General features: G+C 52.4%; 1 protein-coding gene across 4 annotated transcripts in view; it reads right to left on the reverse strand.

The window, feature by feature from the left end:
- Positions 1-15,691, reverse strand: part of MYO18B (myosin XVIIIB) — a 196,199-nt gene that overhangs the window by 173,705 nt on the left and 6,803 nt on the right. For 3 of the 4 annotated variants that reach the window (XM_029912648.1, XM_029912647.1, XM_024196392.3), the window contains exons 2-8: positions 10,945-11,070; positions 8,893-9,048; positions 5,007-5,750; positions 4,403-4,469; positions 2,804-2,916; positions 1,867-2,043; positions 444-642 (exon numbers count right to left, since the gene is read on the reverse strand). In XM_029912648.1, the coding sequence (XP_029768508.1) occupies positions 444-642; positions 1,867-2,043; positions 2,804-2,916; positions 4,403-4,469; positions 5,007-5,750; positions 8,893-9,048; positions 10,945-10,983 (1,495 nt within the window). In that variant the 5' untranslated portion in view covers positions 10,984-11,070. The remainder of the gene's footprint in view (positions 1-443; positions 643-1,866; positions 2,044-2,803; positions 2,917-4,402; positions 4,470-5,006; positions 5,751-8,892; positions 9,049-10,944; positions 11,071-15,691) is intronic. The other variant, XM_024196396.3, reaches the window with a different exon arrangement.

Raw genomic sequence — 15,691 nt, forward strand, 5'->3', positions numbered from 1 at the left:
AGCACATTGCCGACGCATATCCAGAGCCCAGAGCCTTTTCAGCAGTGCTGCCCTCTAGCTAGTAATTCCCCATTTTGTGACTGTGCATTTCCTAAGTGAAGTACTTTGCACTTGTCTTTATTGAAGTTCATCTTGATTTCAGACCAATTCTGTAAGTGGCCAATGTAAGTATCGGACAAGACACAACAGACAGACAGACAGAAGGGGAGCATGAGTGCAGAGGAGTAGCGTCTCATTGTTCTCCCCCAGCCATTCGTCTGTCTCCACCAGTTGTCTCTTCACTTATACTTGGATTGGAAGCTGTTTGGGGCAGGGACTGTCTCTTCGTTCTGTGTTGGTACAGTGCCTAGCACAGTGGAGTCTTGGTCCATCAGTGGGCTCCCTATGTGCAACTGCAACGCCCAGAACAATAACGTGCCGACATAGCCACCCGCTGGCAGTACCTGAGACTCTGTTGTCCACGCTGCGGGCGGCGCCCACCAGGTATTCCAGAGCGCTCTGGCAGCAGGTTGTTTTCCCGGCACCGCTTCTCCCCAAGGGCACAATTGCCTGGTCCTGCCGGTGCATGAGCAGGCTCCAGTAGGCGCTCTGTGCCACGGAGCAGATGTGAGGGGGCATGTTGTCTCGCTTCCCTTTGAACACCTAGAGACAGAAGGGCCGCGTGAAGGAGCTGCTCTAATGATCTCCCTTAACACGGAGTCGCCCGGTGGGGTTCTCAGACATGAAAGACTTTGAAGGTTTTCACGTCAAGCCTGTCTGTTTCCATTCAGGCTGCGCTTTGTAACCCCACTGGGCTTCCCTGCAGCCGCCCTTTCACCGCTCCTTCCCTGAAGCGCCCTCCCATCGCCTTGAGCCTGGCTGACGCTTGCACTGGAGGGACGGACAGTTCCAGATCACAGGATAGGAGCGTGCGAGCAGAGAGAGCCCGCTGTTAACGAGCCCATCTGTTAATGAACAGCTGTGCCTTTAACGGGATTCCTCCCCTCTCTGCCCCTTCATGTCACCCACTGGCCCAGTTCCCTAGAGCTCTGGGAAACTCAATTCCTGTTTTGCAGAATTTCCTCTCCGTTTTCAGTGCACACCTCTCCAAAATACATCGCTTTCTTTGCAATTCTAGCAAAACAGCTCTTTTCTCACTCAAAGCAGGCAAGCACACACTTCTAATGAGAATAACCTTCTCCCCTTGCATTCAGAAGGGTGAAAGAGAAAGGCCCGCTTCACTCAGCTTTTGCTTCGAAATGGGTCCGCTTTTGTTTGAAAAGTTCATGCGAATTGGGCTTAGTTTCACGTGCCTGATGCCAGGCAACCTCCCGCCTTGATTTTTCGTACTGCTTTGCATTTCATTACGGACACGTCTCACCCCCCTCCGTTTGCTCTGCCCGGCCATACAGAAAGACCCAGGTTCTGATCCCACCACAAGGAGGGAGGATGCTCAGGTTGGTAAATCCCACGTGTGCTGATGAGAAAATGGAGCCCTGTGTGTTGTTTTCCACCAATACAGGAGCTCCAGTCCTGCTTCCTCAGACAGGAGCTGGGCACAGTTCCCTCACACTCTGCTTCCCAGCCCCCTCTCTGTGGCTATGATGGTTCTGGGGCACCACCTATTGGACACTGATGGAAACCAAGGAATTCTCCTAGGAAAGTGTCCTAGGGAACCAGGATATTCACTGAAGATCACTTTCCAAACTAAACAAATAAAACCCTCTAAAGCGCTTCTAAAATAGCTTCCCTGTGAAATACGTGGCATAAACCGAGCACTCAATGGTGTGGGATTTGCAGCCATCACAAATCCAAGCCAGGGAACCCGTCTACCACATCACACCATCATGTAGCCTCTGCATGAGACAGGTCACGCCCACCACTTACCTTTCCTGAGTAGTTAGTAGTGGCCCAGCTGGGCTTGAGTGCAATCAGGCAGGGCCCTGCATAAGTGTTGCAGAGCTGGGACTGGTACCGGTGCTGGAGTGTGTTAATGACACTCGATTCATTCAGACTGAGAAGTGCAGCAAGATCTTCCGTGTAATCCAGTTTGGAGGGATTGGTCTACAAAAAATAATGCATGAGAAGCCGCTTGAGGGCCCGGCTGTGCTGGAGAGACTCATTTCATTCCTTGCAGCGCACAGCTGATAACACTGATAACCTGGGAAACCTAACATTTCTCCAGCTGAATCGGGAGTTTCCTGTGATCACCCTTGGCATGGGGGGAGTTAGAGACCTCACAAGATGTGACTCCCTGGGGCAGAGAAGTGGTCAGTTTTGGGGCTACTAAATGTATATGTATACGGACATACCACCCAAAACGTGCTAGACACTTTCCAGACCAATCGGAGGCCACAGTCCCTTCCCCAAGAGCTCACATTTTAATAGGGTTGAGTACAATTAACTGTGAGCAGGAACCAAAAGCATTGTAGCGCTCGGTAGTGTCTTGCAAAGTAGGTCCATGAACAGAGCCATGTGACAGCCAGAGCAATACTCCAGCTCTGCTATTGCAGACTGCAGCCTGGTGTGCAAGAGATTCCAAGCACTGCAGCCAATCGCAACGGAGAGTCAATTACCAAACAGCCAAAAAGTCTCAACCACAAGGAGAATCTCCAGCCATCAGACAGGACATCCAGTAGGGATGGGGGCCCGCGTTTATCAGCATAAGCTGGCGCCGCTCCATTGACTTCAGCAGAGCTGCCCCCACCTCGCAGGAGCAGTGAGGTTTGCCTTGGGGCAGAGAGACCATTTCGGCTGGGATGGAGGAAGAGGCTTTCCAGGCAGGTTTGACAGCATCTGTGGGGTTTTATTTCTGGGTACTCACCCAGTGAATATCCTCCTCATCCACCTCAGTGACAGTGTCGTCAGCTTCTAAGCGAATCCTCACCCTCCCAACTGGCAGCTCCGGGGTCCCCACATCCGGCTTCAGCACGGTAGCTGCAAGAGAAGCCCAAAGATGAGCTCTTTCCTAAATAAGGGGCAGCTAATTACAGAAGTAGCTGAACAGGCCTGCACAAGGTGTGGTTCTCGTTCAGAGAACTACAGAGGGGCCAATTCTGATCTCGCCCCAGCACTGTACACTAGGGAACGTCTCGTGCGCAGCAGCAAGGTCTACACAGTCCAAGCGGTGCACAATGCTGTAGTGGCTTTACAACTCACACCCCTATAGTGCACATAGCCCGAAGGGCTCTGTCTCCACTGCAAGGGTAGGTATGATGGCAGCACAGGTAGGCATGCACATTTAATCTAGCCAGCATGGGTAACAGTGTATAGAGATGTGGCAGAACAGGCTTCAGCACATGCTAGCACCAGAGTACGTACTAAGGGTCCCGGCTGGCTTGTACTCCGGTTGCTAGTCCAGGCTGAAGCCTGTTCTGACAGTTCAGCACCACTATTGTCACCCATGCTAACTAGATTCACGTTAGCACAGATAAGTCTACCCCCATTGCATTCGCACCTCCACTTGCAGAGGAGACGTGAGTCACAGTTCCCGTTATGTACACGTACTGCCAGAGCGAGGGAAAGGGGCCACAGGATAAACGAGAGATTCAGACTGGTTTATAAAACCAACTCTGAGAGTTAACAACAGTGTGCACAGAAAAGCATCATGGGAAATACCTTAAAGAATACGAAATGCTGCCTGTACTGGAAGAACGTTACAGGGGAGGGCAATATGGGCTCCAATGTTTGTATGCCTTCGGTGAGAGCGACCAACAGGAAAGAGATCCCGTCAGGTATTAGGTTTGCTATTGTACTTCAAGGGTGATATTTTGCCTCTCTCCCCACTAGCATCTGGAGGCTTAGTGGCACTTGCACCTTGCACAGCCCTTTACACACAATAATCCCATTTCACACTCTCCTGCCCGTGAGAAAGCCAGAGAAGATTCAACCCTTTTCACAGATCATGAGAAGCAAGTCATACAAACCTAATGGATGAATCTCTGGACAGGCTGAGCTCCCACTAACCCTTCTGGGGCCATGCAAGCTGCAGGCATTTGGCACTTTAGAGACCAGGCCAGGCAGGACTTGGCCAAGCCACACAGTGAGTCCTGACGGAACCCGGAACAATACCAAAGAGCCCCACTCCCCGGCTGTTGTAACTGCCAGACTAGGAGGAGGTCACAGCTCTTAGAAGAGGCTCCTCTCCTGTCTGAGCTCAGCAATGGCCACACAGGGATAGCCAGACTGGATAGGACCTGAGATCCACCCAGTCCAGCACCCTGGCTGCAGGGGTGGCCAGTGCCAGTTGCTTCAGAGGAAGAAGTCCTGTAGCCTGTAGTGATGGGATTAGCTTCCCCAGGAGGGTTCCTCCGAGCCCCCAGTGGTGCATCCAAAGCTGGAGGGTTTATCTCCCTTCCAAACAACACCAAAGCAAGTTACTCAGCTTAGGTATCAGAGTGCAGATGGAGAAAATGAAAGTTACCGAGAGTAAATCCATCTTTCTGGACAAGCCAAACTTTCTCTGTTTCATACCACACGTCGGCATGAACCTGGAGACAAAAAGAGAGTCAGGTTCCTGCAGCAGGAGATAGTGAAGCAGAGGCAGTTCTAATCTGATCTTTTAACAAAGTCTTTGACCTTTGATCTCACACACAATGACCGTTTGCTTTCCAGCCACAGGAATTAGCACTTTCCTGTTAAAGATCTTCATTTGCATTACACGAGGCTTCTTTCCCGTTTGCTGGGTTACTTAGTTACAGGGGTATAGCGAATGCAAATGTTTGCTATTACATTATAACTGGGTACAGATACATGAAAACAATGCATGCAACATCCCACCTGGTTTTCATGAAATTTAAACACTAAACACATTCTGACACATTTTAACGTCTGCATGCATTCTAATCAACTTGTCACTTTTAAGTCTACATAACACACCAATTCTTCTGATCTGGGACCTTAAACAGCTTCTATTTTGTTTCAGTTCTCCTGTATCAAAGGGGTTTTTACTCTAACTCCACAGGGAAGGACTCTATACGCCATACACTAGCTGAACAGCAGGACACGTGGACAGGGCACAAAATCACCTTGTCTGAGACTGTGCTTTCCCCTGGCTCCTTGATTTCTCCAGACTCCTTCTTATTTTCCACTGGTTCCTCCTCGATTTCTCTAGGCTTCTTCTTGACCTCCCCTTGTTCCTCCTTGATTTCCACTGGTTCCTCCTTGACCTTCCCTGGCTTCTCCTTGATCTCCCCTTGTTCCTCCTTGATTTCCACTGGTTCTTCCTTGATTTTCCCTGGCTTCTCCTTAATCTCCCCTTGCCCCTTCTTGATTTCGGCCTTGATTTGGGGCTCCCGCCGCTTCTTCGTTACCACCTTCTCTTTCCCTGAACTTTCAGGACGTTTTCTCCTCAGTGCGTCGCCCTCCTTTGCAGGATCTTCACGGTGGCGCTGAAAATCCTTACCAGTTGTTGGAGCACCAGCAGGGGCATTTTCCCCTTTACTTTGTTCCTTAGAGCTCTGCTCAGGACATGGAGGTTTGGCAACCTTGGACTCAACTGGTGGGATTGTCTCCCCTGGTTTGGGAGTGGCTGCTGTCTTTTCAGGTGCCGGGGAGGTGGCTTTCGCGATGTTGCTCCTCTTCACGATTCTCTTGAAGGGAAGAGGCTTTCTCGGTGCAACTTCCGCTGTCACTTCCCCTTCGTGCTGCTCTCCGTTCAGGCCGTTCTGCAGCAATTGCCCTTCACTTGCCATTTCTCCTCCTACTTCAAGGATGTTCTCATCCTTTATCACAAACTGCTGCTCATGGCTGTTGTCGTGCTTCCCAGGAGGCTAGAAACAAAATCAAGATGAAGCTGAGCCTGTTAGCATTAAGCCTGGTGACGCCAGAGGAACAGCTCACTCGGTGAATTCACCAGCCTGGATTTGGCAGCCAACAGGCACCAGGGTCTCTGCAGAAACTTAGACCCAGCCTCATCTCAGGCACAGAGCTACAGGGGGGTTGGTGAGTTGCTCTCCTCACCTGGGGGTCGAGGAGGGTTTGATTTTAGAGAGACTTGGAGCAACTAAAAGCAGCTTCCAATTTATAGGGATAAACGGCAGGGCCAGATCACAAATCGCAGGAACAGCAAAATGCACAAGCAGCTGTGTCCTTATGTCCCATTTTCAGCAGTGATGTGGCCTCCTAGGACCTTAATTCAGTGGGACCGAGGGCCAGATTTCCAAAGTGCCTAAATGAGCAGAGGGGCAGCTCATGGGATTTGGAAAAGCCCCCCGACTCCTGACTCCCATTGATAACACCTCTGAAGTTAGGTGCCAGGTGCTTTGGAAAACCCCACATGACGCCCATCTACTCCTTCAGGTGCCAAATACCTGTGAAAACCTGGCCCTTCTGACAATGTTACCCAGGGCCTAATCCTGCAAGGTGCCGAGCAGAGCTGGTGGCCAGTTTTCGTCCAGCCCTGGTGCCAGCATCTCCGGTGGAGCTGAGTATGCTGAATGCCTGGCAGAACTGGACACCTAGGGCTCTCGCCCTGACCCAGGGACACACACAGTGCTTGCTTTAACTCGAATGTGTGAGTTGGAGCCCAAACCCCTGGGGCTTAACTAGCACGGTGGCCTTGAGCTGCCCTCTGCAGAAAGGCCAGTCGCATCCCCGGCTGCACACAGCGTGAGAGAGGGGTCTGTTTCTCCTTCCAAGTGCTCCCTGTTAGCATGTCCAGTCTAGACGCTTACACTGAGCTGCAAGGTCTAGCTCCAGTCCTCCGCCCATTGCTCTGCTTGGCCATGACTCAGGCAGTGGAGGCGATAGCGAGGGAATTAACGACAGCCGGGTGAGGAAGGCATTGTCACCTGGCCCTAGCTATCCATTACCCTTTGGCACCGGATCTAGCTGGGGAAGACAGAATTCTTCCCCCGGAGAAGGTCTGTTGGCTCGGGGATGGAACTGCCATGAAACAGACACTGCGCTTCCCTCGCCGGCTAGTCATGCCTTTGAACCTTTCGTTTTGGGCAGTGACCAAGGGATCTGGAGGTTCAACATGCACCACAGAGAATTTTTCACTTTGCCTAATTTCTAGACTGGCTGTTAAGTGTGTCTAGGGTGGCTAATTGCACTAGCAAAGCCACACGTGCCTCAGATATACGTTAATGGTGCTCAGTCTCTGCCCATGGAGCGTGCTGGCATTCGCTGGGACTAACTCCCTGTTTTCATCTCTACCCAGCAAACTCCAACCCGGAGCCAGGCAGTCCAGAAACTTCAAGGGAAATTCCAGGACAGCACGGCCTTCCGGTGACCACAGGCCACTTGGCACCTTCCCGAGGAACCTCCCCTTGGTAACATCATTTGAAGTGCTGCCTCCAGTGCACACGTCCCCTGGCTGCCTTCTGACTGACCTGCTCTGGTCCTGCCGCCAGAGCACCTGTACAAACAGATTGCTTTGCACACTAGAAACGGCAGAGATTGCTTGGGATCTGGAGGGCGGTTTTATCAATGGGGCTGATCCTTTCCCACAGTCGTGGCTGCTCAGGACCCTGGGAATCTAGCTGGGATCAAGGCAACTGGTCTGAACGGCAAGTCGGACCTCCTGGGGCAGGTCCCAAGGCTGGAAAGAGTGTAAGTCAGGCCAGCATTTGGCTCCCACAGACTTCCCAGCCCAAATAGCTTTGATTAGATTCATAGATTGTAAGGCCAGAAGGGACCACTGTGATCCTCTAGTCTGACCTCCTGCATAGCCCAGGCCGCAGGATTCCACTGAAACAGATCAGAACTTTCAGAAACACACCAATCCTGCTTTAAAAACTACCCGTGATGCAGAATCCATCATGGCCCTCGGTAAATGTTCCAGCGGTTAATTACCCTCACTGTAAAAAACGTGTACAGTACTTAATTCCCAGTCTGAATTTGTCTGGCTTCAACTTCCAACCATTTAATCTTGTTAAACTTTTGTCTGCTAGACTGAAGAGCCCTTTAGCAAATTCCTGTTCTCCACGTAGGTACTTACAGACTGTGATCACCCTTAACCTTCTCTTTGTTCAGCTCCATAGACTTAAGGAGCTCAATGGATCACTGTATGGCATGTTTTCCAACCCTTTAATTATTTTTTGGCTCTTCTCTCAACCCTCTCCAGCGTCTCCATTTATTACCCATTTGAAGACACTGCCCTGATTCTGATTCCTGCATCTCACGTGAAAAACTTTGCAGCTAGCACCAAAAACTCCAGTGACAGCAGCTGTTGTAGCAAGACACTGGGGACTTTGGGTTTGGCATTGCTCATGGATAGGGTGACCAGATGTCCTGTTTTTAAAGGGACAGTCCCGTTTTGGGGGACTTTTCCTTATATAGGCGCCTATTACCCCCCACCCCCTGTCCTGTTTTTTCACAGTTGCTGTCTGGTCAGCCTACTCATGGACCAACTACAAACCTCCTTTGAGGAGCCTTGCAAGCTTACCCACCGCTTTGATATTATTGTCTATTAACAATTAGCTCTGTTAGCGAGATTCATTGCCAGTGTTTTCATCCAGGGAAAGGTGCCTCTGCAGTGAGGCTCTAGCACTTTTGATCTGTTAGAAGCACAATTGTGCAAACAAGAGTAAAACTAGCGGCTTCTCCCCTTTTGCTCCCGGCAGCCCTCACTAAACCCAAATCTTAGCACTCGGAATGTCATGGACAACAACATTCTGCCTTTGCAGCACAGGGGCATTTTCAGGATGTGCTCATGATCCCAGATGCCCAGATACTGGGGCCCCGTCAGCTTCTCCGTGGGGGTTGAACCTGGGACATCCAGCACTAAGAGCACCAGCCATTACTAATTGAGCTAAAGGAGCAACTCCTCTAACGGGCAGTTGTAGTAGTCTGGTATCCTCTGGCCCAGCCAACTGAGGGGGCCATGCCATGCACATGTGATGGTGGAGGTTACACCGACAATTGACCCCCAGGATACTGAACGCAGGGCACAATTGGTTTGGTACTTACGTCTTCTTTGGAGTTCAAGGTGCCTTTCTCTTTCCGTTTAGCTACCTTGGATTCTTTCTCTGTTTCCCGAACAAGCTGTTTGATGAACCCCCCAGGAATCACTGAGAAAAGCGGAGGTGGCGAGGAAGGGGGCGGACTCCGGTCTTCTTCCCTGATCTGTTTGCACAAGCAGAGGCTACATTATTCGATGGCACGCCTCGTGGGCCCTGGCAAAGGTCTGCTCTTCGGGCTCAGACAGCATCACAAACCCCTTGAGGAGCAGTTAGTCGGCATACATGACTCAACCAAGCTCATGTATGACAGGCCAAGTCCCGTACTCTGCTATAGCATCACACGGGAGTAGCAAAGTGAGAGAGACGTGGCAGGGGGCTTGCAGAGCCCTTTCCAACAATCAGACGTTCTCGTCGCACATCATACAACCACCACTCACGATCTGGAACTGGACCCTCCCCTTGCTGAATTTATTCCCTCCCCAGGGCTGCATCTACTACAGGTACTTGCATGCTGGTTTGTTATTGTAGGGTTGCTTGAGAGTCTTGGGGTTGCACCTGCTGGGTTGTTGTGGGGTTGCCTATGAGAACACGGCTGTTGTCGTAGGGTCACTCATGAAGACCAGACTAGCAGCATCAATTTCTTTCAAAAAAAAAAAAACTAAACAAATTTAAGGGAAATACCCCACATAGAACTGCAGGGGAGATTTCCAAAGGACCAAGGGCAGTTAGATGACATCCCCCAATGCAACTCCCCCTTGCACCTCTGAAAATCATTGGGGACTTTGCCGGAGTGGTCTAATTTGGGGCCATTTAGCCTAGCCATCGCCCCATTAACTATCTCTCCCTCCTTTGCTTACAAACATTTCAGATGTTTCCTACACGTTTCCCCACTTATGCTGAACAAGATGTGCAGCTGGGTTTTTTTACTTTCAGTTGATTAAAAGCCACTAGCTATTTAGCGGGACACAAAGAAGTGCTGGATGAGTTTTCATCTGTCCCCCTGTATGCAGGCAGAAGCAGTCCAACCTTCTGAGGATACATATCCAGCACCTTTACAAGTGCCGGTGCAAGCCCATGGGGGGCTTTAAACTGGAATATTTTGGGGTCCCTCCCCCCACACACAGCACATACTAATAATTAATGGGGGGGGCCCTTGAGCTGCTTGGGGCCCTAAGCAATTGCTTCGTCTGTTTATGCCTAGTACCGGCTCTACAGTGGTCTAGTGTCCCCTGGCAAAGCAGCCCCAAGGATAGCCCGCAGAAGCAGATCTAGGCCTCCATAAACCATTGTCCTCTCCTCCTCTTACAAGGGTGGACATGTTTAAGGGCCTCTTCCAAAGCTGACTGAAGTCAATGGAAAGACTTGCACTGCCCTCAACGGGCTTGGGATCTGGCCCCACGCACATCGCAAAGGACGTGGCTGTTGCAAAGAGGCACCGGAACATTCTCATTTTCAAACCTTGGAAAGCAGGGAAAGCTCGGACAGTTTAGGGCCTTTCAACCTTCTTACTTGTGTCCGAAAGAAGACTGGCACTTCAGACCCATGGTGTCCTCTCACACACACCTGCACATGGCTTTAACCTCAGGTGAGGATAGTTATTCTACTTTTCAAGCATATGTTAACTCTCTTCTTCTACCTGGAATTTACTGGCAGGAGCCGTCTGCTCCCAAGGCAGTAGAGAAAGAGCTCACAACACAAAACACAACACACAAATGGCCCCCTATGTGCTAGGAGCTAGAATGCTCACAAAAGGCATTTGTGGAAGGCAGCAGGACATGCACAGGGGGCGACAAGCGAGCCATTGACTATGAGAAGCCAAATCTAATGGGTAAAGTGAAACCAAAGGAATGGATCGTGCTGGCTAGCAAATGGTTAAAGCCGGGCGTGCTCCTTGCCCCCTGCTGGAAGCGTTGCTACTGTGCGATTGGGAACCCTTAGCTCCTTCCAGTGATCTGCTCCCTCTAAGCGCCCGAGGCCCCGCACCCAGGAGAGACATGCCACGTTCAGTGGGTGCCGGAGGGAACCCTGCCCCCGCAGCAGCACGAGTGTCGTCACTTTCCTTTTGCTCCCACAATGCAAGGCGTGATGAGATGGCCATGCTTCTGCTGTGACAGTGCCTGAGGGCTGGAGAGCTTCGGATGTGATACAAGGAATGATGCTTTATGGAGACAAATGACACATCGACCTGGGCCCCGGACCAGAGACACACACATAGGAGGGCGGGAGGAGAGAAAAAACAAAGATGTCATTAGTCCATGAGCGAGAGATGTATGAAACACACAAGCTGCTCTGCCCCATCTCACCCTCCACACGGGGTCCGACCCAGCGGGCTGAGCAGGCCCCTCCTAGCTGGGGGTAAATAGCCTGGCAACCAGCGATGCGCTCCGGAGATCCGGGGAGTGGCAGTCCCTGGAAAGTCCGTGCACCGTCAGTTCAAATCAGAGGCAGCTACTAACCCTGCCGTGGGTGTAGAGGACTCAGGCAGATGACACAAAGTTCCCAAGGTTAATCAGGGCCAGAGAGGGCTGTGAGGAACTCCACGGGCAACACAACGGCAAAGGAACTTCACTGTCAACAATAGCAAAGCAATGCACGTGGGAGGGAAAACTTCAAACTTCTCATTCCCCTCACAGGGTCTAAATTAACCATGTCAACCAGGGAAGGGAGCTGGCCTCTGCTCAGTGTGCAGCTATGGCTAACACGCTAACGAGGTGGAGGAGGCCCAGGGAACAGGGCGGTGAATGATATGGAGAACATTATACCAATATTATATTAGCCAATGGGGTGGCCCCCTCTGGGTGGGCAGCCCAGCTCACAAAGGACATGGCAGAAATGGAGTGGGTTTGGGGGGGGGGGAGAACCTGGAAAAACTCTCTGAAGAGACACTGAAACCACTGTTACTTAGAGAGAAGATGGAGAAGAGGGGACATGACAAAAGTCTATAAATATTGACTGGTCCATAGAAGAGAGATCAGCAGCGTCTGTTCTCCCTGCCTCATAACACACGAGCAAGGGGACAGGCAGTGAAATTAAAATTCAAAACCGATAGAAGGAAATTCCTTTCCCACACAATGTGTAACTAAGCGGTGGAACTCACTGCCACATGACACTGTTCAGGGCAAGAAGTCAATAAGGTTCAAAAAGGGACTGGGCATTTCTGTTAAAATCAAGACTATGCAGAGTTATTTAACTAACATTAGCAATTTGGCAGGGACATTAAATCTGCTGCTTCAGGGCTCAGGGCAACCTCTAACGATCAGACACCTGGATGAAATCTAGTGCGGGGGATGGGGGAGCAGATAATGCCACATCGGCGACTGCAGGTTTCCTACACCTTCCTCAGAGGCAGCTGGGTCTGGGCACAGTCAGGGCAGGACACGGAGCTAACTGGACAGTGTCTTTGATCCAGTTTGGCAATTATGATGTGGATCTAACGAAAGCACTGCAGTGTGGAGTCCTTCATGCTGGAGGGATTCAGACGGGGACTTTCTATCTCAAAGGCCTCACTCTAGGACGGGGGGCGGGGGGGGGGCAACCTGTGGCTCCGGAGCCACATGCGGCTCTTCAGAAGTTAATATGCGGCTCCTTGAATAGGCACCGACTCCGGGGCTGGAGCTACAGACGCCAACTTTCCAATGTACTTGGGGGGGGGGACTCACTGCTCAACCCCTGGCTCTGCCACAAGCCCTGCCCCCACTCCTCCCCTTCCTGCCCCCTCCCCTGAGCCTGCCGTGCCCTCGCTCCTCCCCCTCCCGCCCAGAACCTCCTGCACGCCACGAAACTGCTGATCAGGAGGTGCGAGGAGGGAGGGGGAGGCGCTGATTGGCGGGGCTGCCGGTGGGCAGGAGGCGCTGGAAGCAGGGGTGGGGAGCTGATGGGGGGCTGCTGACGTATTACTGTGGCTCTTTGGCAATGTACATTGATAAATTCTGGCTCCTTCTCAAGCTCAGGTTGGCCACTCCTAGTCTAGGACTATGACACTGTCAGTGCAGGGTTCTCTCCAGTGCTGCTTTCAAACGGCTCAAGGAATGGGTTTCCTTTCTAGTTCTGTAAAAGGGAAAGCCCCATCCCAAACATGCACTAACATCCCACACGCCACCCTCCACTGCCTTGGCTTTACACTCCAGGGTGGGCACAGAGGCACTGACGAATCAATGCGGTAGCATCTCCCATGCGTTGGCCTCAATGAATGCACTGGAGAGACCCTAGGGAATCCCAGGTGCAGGTGAAATTCCTGCTTGGCTCAGAGAGACTTTTCCAGAAGAGTTTGTCCGTGTGAAAGCAGAATCCAATGGACGTGTTCGTACAAATGCTCAGACACGTGCGCGCACAGAATTTTTCCCTCGTATCAGACAGCCTCTCCATAGAGCAAACCACAGTAACTCTCTGCGTCTTCACGACCCCTCTTACCTGAGGCTCTCCAAGGATACGTGAATTAAGCCTCACAACATACCTTGGCGGTGAAGCACTCGTGATTATTTGCCACCTTCCACAGCTGAGGAAAGTGCGGTAGAGCAGGGTGAGTCACCTGCCCCCGGGCCCCAGTGAGTCAGTGGCAGAACTGGGACCGGAGCCCAGGAGTCCAGGCCCCCAGACACCTGTTCTAACCGCTTACACCAGCTGCAAAATGCTTATGAATTCCACTTTGACCACTCAGCTGTTTTAAGTCCCATTCTCTCTAACCACATCAACTGCTAGGAACCCACTTCCAGATTTGCATCCTAGGCTATTTTTTTATTCTCCTCCCTCTGGCATTTGGCCTGGCAGAGAGATTTCAGGGAGGAACCTTGAACCTATCAGCCAACACTGACACGAGTGACACCAGCACTGCCTTAAGGGCCAGGTTTTTGCTGGGTGATCAACTTTCAGAAGAAAAACACAGTTCCAGAAATGTGGGCTTCTCCCACCTTTTTTGCCCCCAAGAGGCAAACACACACATGGAGGGGGGGCAGGAAGTGGCTTCTGAGGGCTGCAATGCCACATCCAAAGCATGCTAATATTTGGGGTGGGGGTTGCAGATATTTCTGATACAGAAAAGTTCCCCATTTTATTCCAGGGTCCAATTAAGCAACAGAAACGCTGCAACAGAGTTACTTCTTCTAAACCCAGGAGCTGCCTTTCACCCAGCTCTGGCCCCCAGCTGCCCTGTCCAAAAGGCACCACCAGCGCTGGGATGGCACATCCAGAGCCACCAGCTGACCTGAAACAAACTGTTTTGATTTTCCCAACACAAAAAGAAAAACATTTGACAAAATCGAACATTTTCCTGTGGACCAATTTGATTTCGTGAAAACTGCATTTTCTGTCCAAAAATCGTTCCTACGACATTCCCAACCAGCCTCGGCACAGAAGGGATCCCGAAGCACTTTACAAACTGCACACAGGCTGTGCGGGGGCCTCTCCTCTCCAAAGCCTGCCAGGGTACAACGTTCTGGTGGGCAAGCGCTGTGACAGAGAGTGCTTACGGACCCCGGGGGCTCTCCCTCAGCACAGGGCACGGACCTGCACTGAGCCACGCCAGAGGAGAAGGGAGTCTTTCCCCTGCACTGAGCCGGACATCCGCTTCTATGCCCTGCAGGGTGTGCTGGTGCCTGGGGTAAAGCCCTTGGCTCGAGACTCCCTGCCCGGGCCCATGATGCCCTGGTGCTAAGAGGAACCGCCCACCTGCTTAACCGCTAGCTTTTAAAGCAAACCAACACCGTGACATTGGCACTAATGCTGCACCGCGAGGGGCCCCGGTGCTGGAGCCGGCGCATGCTAACTCCCGCCAGCGGGGCCGCAGGATGGGACGGTAGCTGCTTTCCCCCCTTGCTCACAGCAACGAGCTAGAAGATGGGACGTTCCCACACCTGGCAGAGAGAACAGCCTGCAGGGCCCATCCCGCCCACCATCCATCCGCAGCCCCAGCACGGGTATCGGCAGGGCGAGGCCAGACGCAATGTGGTTCTTCTACAGGGACCGGGGGCTGGAGAGCGAAGCTTTGCCCTGGATGAGCCAGTGCCATTGAACACCGGCCAGCCCCAGAGAGCCATTGAACCGCTTCACTGTGACATGGAAGGAGAATCCCTTTGCTTGGTGCCAATTCCTGATTCACCTCAGGCTGCTCCGTCAGAGACGCCCAGTGCGACGTCCCAGGCTGGGCAGAGCTGCCATGGTAACGCCATTCCCCCCAAGGATTGCTGTGCAGGCTGTCGGGCCTTCCCCATCGTTCCCTCCCCAGCTGCAGGCTATCGGGCCTCCGGGGATGGTTTTTAATCATTCGCTCCATTCCTGGAACCAGCCACAGTCTGTGCGCAGACACCCAGCCTGCGAGGGGCCTGGGCTGCAGTCACAGCACCCCGCATTCGGCGGAGAAGGGGGACGATTAGCCCAGCCCCTGGGAGAGGCACTGACCTTTCCCGGTTACATTTTGACGAGCTGAGCTCACTGCCTGTCCCTGCCACCTGGCGTCTCCGCAGCACGAATACCGAGGAGTGAAAGTCACTTTCCCGTGGGCCGGGAGGGGCCGGGGAGTCTCTTCCTGCTCCGTGAGCTTGGTTGCTATTTCTGCTGCTGCTGCGGTAGCCCCCAGCTGCTGCGGTAGCCTGTCTGAAACGAGCCCAGTGGGGAGGCGCGATGGAGTCCTCGGGGGGCGCCCATCCTACCCCTGCTGGGTCACAGGCCGGTTCTAGAACCTTCCGCTGCTGCTACCGCGGGAGCCGCCTTGAGGCGGGCGGGGAGGGGAACATGGGCACAGGGAGGGCACAGGTGGCTGCCAGGGTCTGGGTTTTATAGCACACACACAGACACACAGAGACACACACAGA

This window comes from Terrapene carolina, unplaced genomic scaffold (assembly GCF_002925995.2).
Source record: "Terrapene carolina triunguis isolate 2854851 unplaced genomic scaffold, T_m_triunguis-2.0 Scaffold234, whole genome shotgun sequence".
NCBI classification, from domain to species: Eukaryota; Metazoa; Chordata; order Testudines; family Emydidae; genus Terrapene; species Terrapene triunguis.